The sequence below is a fragment of the Coffea arabica genome, chromosome 3e (genome assembly GCF_036785885.1).
Source record: "Coffea arabica cultivar ET-39 chromosome 3e, Coffea Arabica ET-39 HiFi, whole genome shotgun sequence".
Lineage (NCBI taxonomy): Eukaryota > Viridiplantae > Streptophyta > Magnoliopsida > Gentianales > Rubiaceae > Coffea > Coffea arabica.
Genome location: NC_092315.1, coordinates 12,201,813 through 12,217,815, shown reverse-complemented (window position 1 = coordinate 12,217,815; position 16,003 = coordinate 12,201,813). Strand labels below are relative to the sequence as shown.

The 16,003-nt window shown below is 35.0% G+C and overlaps 2 protein-coding genes across 2 annotated transcripts; one reads left to right on the top strand and one right to left on the bottom strand.

Annotated features, from left to right (window-relative positions):
* Window positions 1-269: 269 nt before the first annotated feature.
* LOC113734669 (MACPF domain-containing protein At1g14780-like) lies at window positions 270-5,944 on the top strand. Its single transcript, XM_027261300.2, has 7 exons — window positions 270-870; window positions 1,554-1,792; window positions 2,321-2,519; window positions 2,602-2,679; window positions 2,750-2,933; window positions 3,024-3,190; window positions 4,939-5,944. The coding sequence occupies exons 1-7, from the start codon at window positions 571-573 to the stop codon at window positions 5,653-5,655; spliced, it is 1,884 nt and encodes a 627-aa protein (XP_027117101.1). The 5' UTR covers window positions 270-570; the 3' UTR covers window positions 5,656-5,944.
* LOC113734668 (uncharacterized) lies at window positions 4,781-13,791 on the bottom strand. The gene is made up of 7 exons (XM_027261299.2): window positions 13,358-13,791; window positions 12,582-12,674; window positions 10,929-11,140; window positions 9,774-9,918; window positions 9,603-9,675; window positions 7,949-8,095; window positions 4,781-7,858 (listed from the first exon to the last, which is right to left on the bottom strand). Exons 1-7 carry the CDS (start codon window positions 13,633-13,635, stop codon window positions 7,640-7,642), a joined length of 1,167 nt encoding a protein of 388 aa, XP_027117100.1. The 5' UTR covers window positions 13,636-13,791; the 3' UTR covers window positions 4,781-7,639.
* Between the last annotated feature and the right edge of the window lie 2,212 nt (window positions 13,792-16,003).

The following is a 16,003-nucleotide window of genomic DNA, read 5'->3' as shown; positions in this document are numbered from 1 at the left end:
TCTTCTAGTTTCCTCTTTTAGTTCCTCCACTCCAATCTTGCCCTATTTTTTTACATTTGTTAATTTCAGCAACCGCTTCATTTGGGAGGGAGTGTAAGTGGGGCTCTTCTTGGGGAACGTTTCATTTTAGGCGGGACTTTGCTTGCCATTGGTGCTGACGGTCCGTTACGGTCAACACCGTCATCTATTTTTTTTCCCTTCATTTATATTGAAACGACGTCGTTTTGGAAGTCTGCTAAAGGCTGCTGACGTGGTTCATTTCTTGCCATTCCTTTCTGCTTGTGAGGAGACCGCTTGGGAACGGTCAATCTGATGACCGTTCCCGCCCCGTATCCCAAAAATACACGCCTATGATCTATCTGACCAAACTGGGTGGTTTGATTGACAAGTCAGTACGGGTCAAAAGTCAACCGTCCTTCATTATTAGTACTAATTCCTTTTCGATTCCCTTCCCATTTCACTATTTCGGTCATACCTTGTCAGGCTTTAGCCGTCAGTTCATACCCGGGAAAACTACGTCGTTTTGGCATTGAAAACGGCGTCGTAGTGCCTGCCGGAACTTCAGCAAGAATGTTCGAGGTCAGCGGAGACTACGAGTGGAAGCCTATTGAAATAAGAGCCATTGAAGCCTTAGGTTGCGGGTTCGATTTCGCCAGTGATTCCAGACTCAAGTATGTGAAAAGGTGTCCTGATAGTAGATTGGTTGTTCTGGATGAGGAGAATAAACGGGATATGGTAATTCCGGTCAGTGGCGGCGGCGGCAGCGGAAGTAACGGCGCCGGCGTGGTGGTTCCGAATGTGTCCGAGAGTATAAGATGTGATAAAGGAGAGCATACTCGATTTAAGTCCGACGTCCTCGAATTTAATCAGGTGAAATATTAAATTCAGATATTAGTTTTGTAACTATAGGATTAACAAATTTTAATTTTTTTTTCTTGTGCATCCAAACCTGCTAATATAAGAAAATGTTACTGGCAGTATAAGTAATTTTGCAATTTAGTTAATGATACGGAAACTGTATTGAAGTTTTATTTTATTTTTCACCTGTATCAAAACCTACTAATGTAAGGAAATATTACTAACTATATAAGAAATTTTGTAATTCAGTTAAAGATACATAAGAATTTTTGTATTCAGACCTGCTAGTAAAAGAAAATGGCACTGACGTTACAAGAAATTTTGTAATTCCGTTATTAATTACAAATTCAGTAACCATAAGAAAATGTTACTCATGATATAAGAAATTTTGTAATTATATTGACAGTATAATATGAAATTCGGTTGTTAATTTTGTAATACTTGTGTTAATTGATCGGATTAATGTTTTCTAGAGTGTAAAATAATGATACATAAACTCTATTCAAATTTTATTTTATTTTATTTTTTCTTTTGCATATGTAGCGTGTACTAGACCTGTTGGTATAAGACAATGTTCCTGACAGAATAAGAATATTAATCCTAACAAATTATGCCGATGAAATATTAATCCTAAAAAATTATGTGAGTTTGGGAATCACTAGCTTAGCATGGTGTAATTGCTATTATTGTTGCAGATGTCGGAGTTGCTGAATCAGAAGTCATCCGTACAGGGGAAAGTTCCATCAGGATATTTGAATGCATTATTTGATTTAAGTGGAGCATGGATGAATGATGCTGCAGATGTTAAACATCTTGCTTTTGATGGTTATTTCATCTCATTGTACTATCTTCACCTCACAGCATCTCCATTGGTGCTCCAGGAGAAAGTAAAAAAAGCTGTGCCATCTCATTGGGATCCTGCCAAACTCTCTAGGTATATTTTTAACTCATTATGTTGCCTTTCTGTGTTATAAGATTAAAAAGCATATAATCAAGAAAGCCCATATCCCAAATCTTGTTCGATGAACTAGTATGATATTACGCATTCTCCTCTGGAAGTCTCTGTACATGTTCATTAATGCAAGATTAAAGCAGGTTGACAAAAGAGGCTATGCGCTTTGGTCATCCTATTGTTTTGTTGGTTTCAGATGCTTTATTTGATGGGTAAAATTTATTCCTTCAGTGTTTGATGTCTTTTTTGATATATAGAAACTGTGTTCGTTCAGCTGGCTTGCGGAAATTTAGGTTGTTAGTGAGATGTGGAGTCTTCCCTTTCTTGTTTGTTTTTGGGCTTTGGTTTTTTCTGTCTCTCCCTGTCTCTCTCTCTCTCTCCTTTTTTTTTTTAACTTCTTCTCTGTTTATGGAATACTTCTTGCTGTTCATATCAAAATATGGACTTGTTTCTACATTGTGATGTAATGTTAATATTACTTGGAGATTCTAATGATGTTTCCTTAGGCAGGTTCATTCAAACTTATGGAACGCATATAGTGGTAGGGATGGCTGTTGGAGGCCAGGATGTAATTTGTGTAAAGCAGAAACCATCCTCAACCATTCCTCCTTCTGAACTTAAAGGGTGTTTGGAGGATCTCGGAGATATACTGTTTTCTGATGGAATGAATCCTCTACAGGAGCGGAAGACAAAGGATGGGAAAAAGAAGGTAAGTTTGTAAATCCATCCCTTGATTTGTCTTCTGACATTGAGTTAACATTGCAATTTGACCCACCTTGTTGGTTTTGCAGATCCCTGAGGTATTTAACCGCATGTTGCAGTCACATACCATGCAATTTACAAGCATTACCGAAGCGTCAAGCAAGGATGTAAGTTACATGAAAATGTAATTCTCAATCATTTCTGTCACTCTGATTTTCACATAGTAGTGTTGAACAGGGGCTCACACTTATATGGTCAAAAAGGGGAGGAGATGTGTTTGCCCAAAGCCACTCCAAGTGGCTTCAGACGGTGGCCATCAACCCAGAGGCCACACTTTTCAAACTTGTGCCTATTACTTCTTTACTTACTGGAATTCCAGGAAGTGGCTATCTTAGTCATGCGATAAATTTGTATCTACGATGTAAGTGTCTGTGGTTTGATTTACTTCTTGGTTTTTGGTGATAAATTTGACTGTTTCTTGAAGTTTCAAACTGGAAATTTCACATTCCAGACAAGCCTGCTTTGGACGATCTACAATACTTCTTGGAATTTCAAGTTCCCAGGCAGTGGTCACCTCTTTACTGTGAGCTTCCTTTGAGACATCAGATACGAAAAGCTTCTTGCCCAAAATTGCAGTTTAGTTTCTTAGGTCCGAAGCTTCATGTTAGCTCCAGTCAGGTACCAGCTCTCTCTCTCTCTCTCTCTCATAGTTAAGAGTAGCCACAATAGGAAAGAGCAAAATGAATCTTATTTCATGTTACAAGAGGATTTTTTCAGTAGCTAGTAGCTAATGATGTATAAGAACTTGTTTTCTTGTTAGTGCATAACGTGGCAAGTAGGTCAGAACCATCATCTAATGTCCAAAGGTCTCTGTCTGGTGTACTTGTTAACTAAAATTGAAGTCGTCTGATTTTTATGATTTAAATCTCAATTTAGGGTTTAATTTTTGGATTTTTTTTGCGCTGTGCTATTGCAACCCATGTCAATTAGAAGGATATGATCAAACTAAATATACTTGCAATGGGAGAAAAGAAGTTGGTAGAAGAAATGGATTGTCAACCCATCTCAGGATGAGTCAGTGGAGAAGTTGTCTTTGACATATTTAAATCTCTAGGGAGTGGGGGAATAATACATTACTATAAACTTACTAATAAGAGTTTTACTTATGGCCCTGATCCTGCTAGTACTCTCTTGATTGGCTATACATCCAAAACACCCCAGCAACCCTTTTGTTCTAGGTCCAAAAGAAAATGAAAAAAAAATTGAGAATAAAATCATTGTCACTTGAAGAGATGGCAGATACACAGTTAAAGCATTACAGGTCTTAAAGTGCTAGACTCTGTAATCAGGGTCGATGTCAACATGAGGTTGGATTACTTAGCATGAGAGGGCCTGAGACTCATAACTAAAAAGCCATCAAACCTACTCCTGAGGGAGATACAGATTGTATAATGTTGAATTTGGACAAAGTACACAGGCTATCTTCATAAAGAAGGTTTATGTCAATTTTTTTGTTTGAATTCTGGTAGCTCGCGGTTCTTTACTGTCCAGAACTTCAAGTTTGTGGTTTGAAGTTTGATATGTTTGGTCGATTTTTTACTGTGATGGGCCAAGGACTTGTTTGAACATTCATTTCATGTTGCCTGTTGGATTACTGACACAGTATACATTAGTACTGGAAGGGAGGCCTTTATGACCAACTAAAGCATGAGTATCACTAGGTCACTTCTATGTTGTAGAAAAGTGTTACAAATATTGATGATCATGGATAAAGTGCAAAGGTGATGCCCATGCCCTATACGAGTGAGGTTCTTTATCGATTATAAGCCTTCACACTTTCCCCACAAACGGAGGTGCTACACTGCTAATGTCTAGAAGTTTAGCTTAAGCTTTTCTTAGCTATTAGCTTATTTTGAGGTGCAGTGTTTGTTGATCTGATTATTGTTTGCATTTCAGAGAAATTTGAGGACATACATGCTTGACAATGGGGATCAAAGAAGAAGTGAACTCTAGGAATTTATTGGTCCACGGTTTAAAAGTTTAATGCCCAGATAATATTTTGTCTGTGACGTTTAGCAGACTGTTAAAACCCTTATTTAGAATAAATGAGGTTGGAGGAGTATTTTACCTTTAGAGAGACAACTAAATAGTCTCAAGAATTTGCAGTTAGCTGCACAGTATTTGTCATTTTCTTAACAAGAACTCAGGTCTTACCAGTTTCCAGCTTTTCTTGTGGGTCACAAAGAACATGTAAGGACGTCACCAGAATTTATCTAATTAAGTGAAGCTTTGCTGTCATTTGAATCAGTTATGTCTTGCTATTTTGATTACATGTATACAACATTTAGCCGTCTTATTGTGCTAAGCATACCTCTTTGGACTTCGTAAAGTGAAGTCACTGATGTTTTGCTCCTTTGGATCTCCAGGTTTCCAGCAGTAAAAAACCAGTTATTGGCTTGCGGCTTTATCTAGAAGGTAAACAATGCAACCGATTGGCAATACATGTGCAGCATCTTTCAAGTCTCCCCAACATTATGGCATCTGCTTCAGCTGACGCTAGCATAACCAAGCCTTGTCAGTGGCGAGGTTCGGATGACTATGAATCTAGTCTGCAATTCTTAGAACCAGTCAGATGGAAGAGGTTTTCAAATGTGTGCTCCTCTGTTGTAAAGCATGATCCAGGATGGATAAATGGAGAATCAAGTGGTGTTTTTATAGTAACAGGTGCACAACTTATCAGCAAAGGAAATTGGCCAAGAACTGTTCTTCACCTTCGCTTGCTTTACACTCACATACCGAACTGCTTTATCCGAAAGACAGAGTGGGCAGTTGCACCAGAAGCTTCTCGAAAGTCGAATTTTCTCACAAATCTGAGCACGACTTTTACATTTACACAGCGGGCGGCGAACGATGCACCAAAACAGCTTCCAGCTGTTCTGAACTCAGGTGTATATCCTGATGGTCCTCCTGTGCCCGTCCGCTCTACAAAGTTGCTCAAATTTGTAGACACGTCGGAGGTTGCACGGGGCCCTTATGATTTTCCAGGGCATTGGTTGGTAACAGCTGCTAAGCTGGTGACTGAAGGTGGTAAAATTGGTTTGCATGTAAAGTTTGCGCTGTTAGACTTCTCTCAGGAACCCTAGTTCTTCCGTGTGTATATATATTGAAGAGATGGTGGTGACTTATTGTCTTGTGTCGTAGAGCTGTTAGCTTATCTGTGTATTCTACATGATGAATCCTACTTTTGTCTATAAGAACAATGGGAAGAAGAGAAAAGCACGCTACTTTTCTTTGTAAAGAAGCAGTTCCTGAGGACCAGGGACTGACAGACTGGTTTTAACCGACCAAATTCCTCTGGGTGAGAGTGTGATGCGACTGTATTTGCAACTTGTTCATCGAGTTAATGGGAGAAATTGTAGTTTGAATAGCTAATATTTGGTCTGTGTGCTTAATTGGTCCCCAATATTTCAATTAAAATAAACTAGTCCCCCAAGTTTGTGATTGGTCCCCAATATTTTGGCCAAAATAAATCTAGTCTCCAAAGTTTAAGCAGATTTAGGACAATTAACAAAAATGGAACAATGACTAATAGCCAACATCAAATTGCCGTTAGTCAACAATTTTGGCTTTGTATTTTTAGTTTCCAGTGTTTTGATTTTGAATCATTATATTTTTCTAATTTTTAAATAGTGATATTAAGGATTTTAGCGTGAATTGAGAGGTAAATTAGAATGAAATGGTATTAAATGAATAGTAATAATTATAATTAAACTTCTTTTTCTCTTTTTATTTTTATTTCATTTATTTATGCTAATAATATATCATATGTTTCTTTTCTTTTGCATAGTTAGTCTCAAATAATTAATTGACAATGATTTTTACTATTTTTATTATTAATGATAATTAAAAAACTTAATTAATATCCCTTTAAAATATAAGGAATATATATACTTTTTGTAAATTAAGTTGATCATTCTTTGGCATTTTAATAGGTTATAAATTGTATTTGAAATGAAGTTGACATTTCATACACATCATATGTACCATTAAATGATTATCAAGGCACACAGATATTGGAGCGTTAATTTTCAATTGGTAGGAAAGATAACAAAAAGTAAAAGATAGTTTTTCTTTTAAGAATTCCTAAAATTACTTCAAATTGATACTTTCATTCACTAGTTTTTACATATACAATGGCTAACTACAAGAATTTGAAACTTACATACACAAGATGTGCAACAATTTTTGTAGTAACTATAATAAATTTAGATTATAAAACTAGAATTCCCCTTTTCTTGTACTAGTCTATGTTTTATTTATTATTGGTATATTAATATCCAATTATAACTCATCTTACAAAGATATGATATTTAGGCTATGATCATGTTGTGCCAATATAAAGTGTTTTAACTAATAATGAGAAACAATAACATATGTATACCATATTAAATATGAGACTAACTATGCAAAAGAAAGACACATATGATATATTATTAGCATAAATAAATGCAATAAAAATAAAAGAAAAGAAGAAAAAGATGTTTAATTAGAGTTCTTATTACCCATTTAATACTATTTCATTCTAATTTATATCTCAATTCATGCTAAAACTCTTAATATCATTATTCAAAAGTTAAAAAATATAATGATTCAAAATCAAAATATTAGAGACCAAAAGTGCAAAGTCAAACTTGTTGACTAATCGCAATTTGACATTGACTATTAGTCATTGTTCCATTTTTGATAATTGTTTTAAATCTGCTTAAAATCACAAACTTTGGAAACATCAGGACCAAAACATCTCCCTCTGGTCAATTCCTCTTTAAAGCTAATCTTTTTGTTTCAGATGAATTACAATGCAATCTTTGATGGTAATCAAGGAAAAGTTTTTTACAAGTTTTGCTTAGTTTCATTAAGCTACTGTTAATCTGTAACAGACTGGTGGTGAATTTTTTGGTTTTTGTTTGCAAGTAAATATCTAGATTTCACCACTAATTGTTGAAAGAATCTCACATGAATCATAATTCAAAGAATGTTCATGGCATAATATATTGAATGGAAAATGGCTTGGAGCATCAGCAGAACCTTTAGTGGCACCAGGGTTTTGAGAATAGACCTTGCAGCACATCAGGAAGCCTCATGGGAAATGTTACCTTTAGGCACTGAATGACGAGCAACAAACGACTCAATGAGGGGGTTGACAAGGTGGGGAGCCTCATCTTGAGGACAGTGGCCAACATCAGGCAGAACAACAAAATCTTCCACAGAGTCAAATTTTTCATAGGCTCGTCCAAGCTCAAGTGGTTCCCATGGATCTTTGTCACCCCATGCTACCAATACAGGACACTATAAGGAAGCCGTGCGGAGCATTGGATGTCAGTAAACAGAAGCAAACAAATAGCAAAAATTGATTGGTAAAGAATTCATTGTCTTTACCTTCACTTGGGGGAGTAGTTCCTCAGGAAGTGGCCCTCCAGAATAACAAATGAACTCGAGAAACACATCAGCAGCACCTGGTTCAAGCCCTGGGCGAAGGATGATGTCTACTAATTCATCTGTTACCTGTGATGTATCATGATAACACTGATACAAAGAACATTAGTTGCACTGTATGATGATGTGATTCTTGACTTAATCATGTCAAATAATTTCTTATGAGCTCATAACCATAGTAAGGTATTAGAATTAAGTTATTAGCCCTTTATATATCAAATACAGCTGAAAATTGAAAGAACATGAAACTTTAGCTTCAAACACTGATGACTCGAAGCAACTAGAAGGAACCTGCTAATTCCCTAAGAAATTTTCAGAAGGTGAAAATTTTACAACTGCAGCCATTTCTGTAGAGCTTTCCTCAATAATGGTTTGAATCCCTACACTTTTCAAAGTACACTTCAAACATTTTATGTTTTGATGTCAAAGTTTGAATTTCACTGCCAATCATTCATCTAAATACAAAAAGTATAACTTTGGGGATCCTTGTCGCCTTTTTTCTCTTTAACTACAGAGACAGGCTGACATGTGAAAGTACATAGAACAGATGAAAACATGGCTTCCCATTAGAATCAATGGCTCGAAGCACATAAAGATCAGAAATCCTTTTCCAACTTGTCATGACAAGTGAGACAAATTAAAACTACACCAAACAAACAAATTTGTGGAATTGAGAGATCCTTATGTCATCATGAGAACTTCTCTTCATACAAGAAGGAGAAAGAAAAAGAGCATAACTCGTAATTCATAAAATGCAGAATTAGTAATAAGGACACAGTTGTCCAAGTACACTGACTATATGATATGTAATGACCTATGCAATTTTCCTTGAACCAATGATCTATCTCAGTCAAATGGAAAAGAAGATGCAAATAAATAATATTTCAACCCATCTGAAACCTTAATTTGTTAATGCCTCCGAGCCATGCAAAGTGCAAAGATAACCAACATTAACAATATATCCTCCTCAAGTTTTGTCAACACGTTTAATAACTGCATCATTGCAAATACTAAAATTAACAGTTTGACATTATATTTATATGCATGAGTCATGGATTAGCAGACATGCAAAACCAGATTCCAAGAATTCCATGTACATTATATGTCAAAATAGTATTTTGATGCGATTTATGGAACTTTTTCATTTCTACTTACATAGATCAGCAACTGATTAAGTTCTAAAATCATTAAACCAGTTGCTGTAGTGTTAAGCATCAAATAAGCCAAGCAATGTTGAAAATATTGGCTTCTGTCTCTCATATAATTATAAAATTTCTAAAACTCACAGTTGCAATAAGAACTGGAATGAGGACCTACAGCCTGCAGGTTTTCTTGGTTATAGAGTACAGAGAATCAATTTCAACCAATACATCTAATCCTAGAAAGTTTGGATAATTTCATCCAATATTGTAATGGTCCCTTGGAATTTACCATGAGGTTTCCCGCAAACATCAGCCACTCTCATAAACTAAAGATGAAAACTATTATAAATTTCATTCAATGGGCTTTTTGCTTTGTGTAGATTTTTCTTCTTTTTCTTCCAGCTCCTATAGACCAATAGATGATGATGAACAGGATGCATCTTTAACTTATTTACCTGGCAAAGTATACTTTTCACTGCCTCAGATGTGGCAACAGATTTGAAAAAGAACTTTCCAAGAGCAGTGTTTCTGAAAATGACGAATGAACAATTGTAATAGTTAAATGTCAAAATAAATATGTAGAACCGATAAAGGAAAAGTTTACAAGATAAGTTCATAGAGGTTACCTCAGCAAATTCTGAAATGACTTGATTAGAGGCTTTCCATACCAAGGCTGCTTCTTTATGTGAAGCATCCTGAGTGATATGTTTAAAAGAACAATCCCTCTGCAGAGTTGTGGCTGAGTAACTGCAGCCTGAAGTCCAACAACTCCTACACAATAAATGCATCAGATCACTTTCAACATAACTGACTTAAAAGAGTCCAGGGCTCCCCACAATGGAACATTAATTTTAGAAAGGCACATCAGTTCTGCTCGAAAGTACAGGAGCAGGATCATCAATGGCCAGAAATTTCAGTTTAAACATTCTTGAATAAGACAAGTTGAATTACTCAACCATAATATTATCAAACAAAATTGTTTGCGTGTCTAAGACCATATTATGACCACCTAAGATATGTTCTTTTAATTCTTGGACCCTCTACCCCAGCATGAATTTTATGGAGAGATGCCAGAATTTCTTGTCTATTAGAAGAACAGAAATGTCATCATCTCACTTTCTACTTAAGAAGTTGAGCAGCTATAACATTCAGACTGTTTTGCTATCTGTTTAGAAGGAAGTATAAGAACTAGGCCGAGAAGTTCCTACCCATATCACTGTAAGAGAGCCTTCTTTACAAAATAAAGCTTTAATATGATATCGTTCAATAGTTCATTTTTTCATGGGTGTAAATCAAATATCCTGCAATACCTTATAGGTCATTGCAGGGCTTAAAGACTTCAAACCATTTTATCATAACTACAAATTCCTAGGTGAGATATACTACTATGACTACTATTGCACAAGAAGAAGATTCAAACATTGGAGTTCAAAAGTCAGTGAGCTGACAACTTTATATGTTTAAAAATGCCTCTTCTCAAAATTTACATTTGACAATTACTGGCAACCAACAGATTAATATTGGTGCTATATTTAGATAATCATATGTTTTCTGCACTACTATAAATGCAATTTGGCTTTAGAAACTACTACTGTACTAAAGATAGAGTTCACTTAAAGAACAAAGCAATGAAGATGTTACAGCACACTGCCTAAAGCTGAACATCTTCAGAATATTACAGCTTCTCTGTATTGCAGTAATAGATAGTGGATTCACATTTTGTAGCAATGAAAACATGCAGGCATTAACTTTTGAAAGAAAATAACTTGTTGAAGTATCACCTCCAATTGAATTGCAGATGAAGAACGCTTCATCCTTGACAACATCAATACAGAAGTCATTTAGCTGGCTCCCCCAAGTCTCGAATGTATAAAAATTATGCTCCTGAAGTTCACATGGGTTTGGTTTGTCTGAATAACCATAACCAATGAGATCAACAGAAAATACCCTGTGTGACTGTGCAAGAACTGGCAAATTTTTCCTCCAATGGTCACTGTTAAGGAAAAATGGTGGTACAGTACCCAGATCAGGTGGTAATTTTTCAATGATCGACAAAGAGTTTAGACAAAATGAAAGAATTGAAGGTGGATTAAACTTTAAAGTTAAGCTGCAATTAGTTCCCAATTTTATTCTTAAAACTCAGGCTGTTCCAAATTGTCTGCAAGTGTTATTAAAAAACCTTAAAGACAACAGGAACAGATTATCTCTACTGGTGCAAAGTAATAGCCACAAGGCATTGGATACTTTATCTCCATAAGACATAACAAGTGTCATGTAGAAGAAAATGAGCTGTAGTTCTCTTTATACGGTCAATGAAATGGACTGTTTTACAAAAATTTCCCTGATGAAGATGGCGGTACCAGATTGCTTTTACCGGAGAACAAATTTTAATTTTTGTAATCTCATTGGTGAGATAAGGAGGAGACATCAGTACATTAGAGAAGAAGACTGCAGTTTTCAAATCGGTGCATTTTGTAAAAGATTTTGATGTGACTTATCTTAAATGAACATAAGATTTTTCTGTTTTCACTTTTCCTCTTATTATATTTTCTGGTATGTTCTGTTATTCCTGGTTGCTTGGTAACAGCATTTTGATTCTATAGTAGATCTTTGAGAATATATTGCCCCCTAGTAGTTACAAGCACTTTTTACTGGTATTACAAGCACTTTGTTCCAAAGTTTTTTACATTTTACTGGCCCCTTCTAAAACGCCGACCACATTAGCCTTCTTAAAAGTGCTTGAGAAGGTCAAAGATCTAATACACAAAAAGAAAGCCCTTTGGTTGTAAGACTAAATATGCATGCACCTGGACCTTTCCACCCCCTCCAGCAATAGGAGCCTTGTGCACTGGTTTTCAACTCCAAACAGTATGTTGAAAATTTCCATAACAGTTTCTAAAAGAAAATCTAGAAGAACCATTCTGCCAGTTCAGTATATCCAAGTTACTCTTAGCTAAAACTCAGACTTCAGTTTCTGGACAAAATTCCCATGGTAATCAATTACTTGGTCCATTAATATATCTTGCATTATGCTGAAAATCAAGAAGTTCCTTTCTTTTTGCCCCTTAAGTTATTTACCCAGATTTCTCACCTTAAACCAAAAAGTGAATAAAAGAACCACAGGATCACTCCAATATCTTTTCTAAACTTCATGTATAGGTGCAGCTTTGCATCGATTAAAGATTTCCTCAAGTTAATGGCAAAAAGAGACCTATATCCTAAAACCTCTAAAGAGTTAATAGAGTATACTATAAATTTCGATAAACAAACCCAGGGAAAATGCAGAAATTGTCCTGGTTGATATGCAGTTTTGCAGTTAAAACCTATATCAAATAGTTGATGGGAAGGAAAAATGTGATCGATGTAGACCTGTTTTTGCAGTTAATACCTATATCAAATAGTTGACGAGAAGCAAAAATTTGATCGATGTAGACCTGTTTGCTCCAAAACCATGAACTAAAACAAGTGCCGGTCCACTGCTTCCAGCATATTGGTAGCGAATAGAATAACCTCTCCAGTTCCATATACTACAAGGCAAGAGCAAAAGTATCAAACAAACAGAATCCACAAAACGATAGATTTACTCCAATTAACATAACAGGTCATAGCTTTCAAAATAACACAAATAACATACTTAACAAGTATTCCTTGCCTTAAACTGAATGTTCTACTTCATTCTCAGCTTTGCCTAAAAATTTGTCTATTCTCCTAAATAGAATGGGTCATAGTATTTGGTTTTGCAAAATTATTATAAACAGTTAATTGCAAGGCAAGAATATGTACCACAACCAGCAGATTTTTATATAACTTCATTACCTAAAGTTGCATCAGCTGTCATGTTTCACATACAGTCTAGCAGCCAATCACCTTCAACTTTTTTGCTTTCTCATCAAATTAAAATTCCTTTTACTTTTCTGCAGCACAAATACCCTTATCCAATAGCCAATGTCGTTTATCCCATTATTTGTTGCACTATTTTTGCAAGATGATTAAAGATTGAAACTAGCCAATGTGCTCTTGGATAAGGTACAACTAGCAGCAGTCCAGCCCTGGACATTGCAAAATCTTCACCATGCCAAAAGCTGATAGATGTTTAGAGGTACCAAAAAAATCATATGAACATCCAACAATATTTTAAGCTTCTTTTAATAAGAAACAATTAAGTCTCAAGAAGTAGAAGAGCAGAATCTGTAGATTATATAAAAGTTACCTGGTCTTAACTTCAACTTGAGGAGTAATCGCTTTAGCTGCGTCATCTATTGACGAGTCCACATCCACAAGTGAACATAAAACCAGCCCACTAGATTTTGAAATTCTAAATTCTGAAGTTATGGGAGAAATCAAGAACTTATTATGATTGCAAAAGCAGTCATGGCTTCTGTTATTAAAAGGGGTCAAAGGTGGAAGTCTCTTTGTAAGTCCGTGAAAATAGGGAACTGGAAATTCTAGCTTGGACGTGATAAATGCGGAAGAACTTGTGCCGGCCATTGTGTGTGTGAATGCGCGTTATGTGTGTGAGTGTGTGAGAAATTGTTGGACGTTGGAAATTGGCAGTTGAAAAGAGTTCACTAGCTAGCAAACACTAAAGTTTTTGAGGTAGAACAAAGGCCACCTGATTCCCACTACTTCCAGAGAAAAATAGACTGCTGTCGACCGTGAAGTCACTTTAGTGTGAATGCTTTGTGCTTAATAATCTGCCACGCAAAAGCTATTGGTATATGAATTAGACCGATTAGTTAATTTTGATTCAAAGTTTTAGAGGCAGAGAAAATTTGTTTTAAATTAAATCAAGTTGAATTATTAAAAAATTAAAGTGTAAATGATAACAGGATTCTTAATACAATGTTATAGGTGTCATTGAATTGACATAGAAAACATGTCATCGAGGATCGCAAGTATTGTGCTTTGCCCCTCCTTTCTTTTTCTTTTCTTTTTTTTCTTAGTCGTTTAATCTTGACTCAATGTGTATTTATTTAAGGGTTTTTCTAATCAACATGCAACTCGCCTAAATTCCATCCGAACTAGTGTATACAAGCATACAAAAAATTATTAATCTCCCTTATATTTACACATTTTTCTCAATTAGTCTTACATTTTTTAAAAATTTAATACATAAAATATATCTTTTAATGAATGTCCAATAAACACTGACCCTTTATTTAATTTTTGGCACAAATGGACATTGACTCTTCGGTTAATGCCTTGATGGGTACAATACGAAGGCATTCAACAGTTTACTGCTAAGGCTAACAGAGAAATATTCAGGCTACTTCAAAGGCTTTTTGCCTCTGGCTCCTGACACAGACAAGATGAGAGCTGTTTTAAAAAAAAAAAAACAAAAGTCCTCTACAAAAACTCTAAAATTATTATTCACCCCCATATTGTTTACACTCTCACGAAAAAACAAACAAATAAATAAAAGTTTACTTTGCCAAAAAAAAGGGAAACCGGGTGCCCACTTTAAAGAAAACCTATTTGAAAATTTTGATAGGGATAATTTCAAAAACCTTCCTTGAGGTTTCTCATAATATCACTTAGCATCCTTAGAGTTTTTAAAATCTCACTTCTCCCTTAAATTGACATATTTTTTTTTTGTAAATTTTAGCCCCTTTTGGGGAAAAGCAAGAGAGACGAAACTTTTCTTCCAATATTAACCTTATGTTATCCTATTTATGAAACTTACATCAACAATAAAAATTAAAATAAGACGAAAATGTAAAACTGAAAATATCTAGCAATTGACTATATTCTTTTCATAGGGGAAAAAAAAAAAACTGCATAGGTAATGTTTTGATATTTGGTCATGAGATCATTTTTTGATTAATCTTTTTAATGCTGGCCTATTTATAAATTTTTTTCCTATAAGTAGGCTTTACATGCAAATCGCATGTAAAAAATTTTAATTTAAAATACAACTTGAACTACATCATGTATTAATACATAATTCCTAAAAACATTGCTTGACTTACTCAAATCTGTTTTGCAAAATTTTCTAGGCATAAGTTACGTACCAAAATCCTATGAAGTGGTTGACGTTACTAAATTTGAATTAAACACTGCCTTTGCTGCCTTACCACCACTTGTGTATAGAAAAATATGGACTAATATTGGATGGCCATTTGGTTAATTTTGTTTATATTTTTTGGATTAAAAATTCGCTTTTAGTTTGGATCTTTGGTTAAATAATTATTAAGATGCACAGGTAATGTCATCAATTTGTGATCATTGATAGGGATATCTAACATTGTCAAGCTGATAAGAGAGGTAAGTGAGGTTTTAAGAATTTCAAAAATGTTAAGTGATATTAGAATAAATCTCAGAGTAGGCTACCAAATTATCCCATTTTGAAAACATGTAGGATGATGAGCTCAAATGAATCGAGTTTGAGCTTTCACAAAGTTAAGCAAGTTGATCTCGAGTTTTCATATCCATGTTTGATCTAGCTCGAGCAAGAGCTCCAATAGTGTTAAACGTATACAAGTTTGAGCTCAAATATAAAACTATTAGATATGGAGTTCAAGTATAATACTATTTGAGCTCGACTCGATTACCGTCTAATTGTAGAATACTCTTGAGCACTGGGTTGTCTTCTCCCTACTTGTCTACCGATATTAGTAACAATAGTAAATAATTCCTAACTTTTGAGGGAGAAGACTACTAGTAGAATGTAAGTATCTATGGTGTCAATTGGATTTTTTGAGTTGGGTTTTAGCAAGTCTAAACTTGGCTCACAAATTATTTGAATTTTTACAAAGTTTCAAGCTTATCTCACTCTATTATATGAGATTTGAGTTTAAATCAGGCTTGACCCAAACTTATAATTAAATACATAATTATATATAATCTATATTTTATA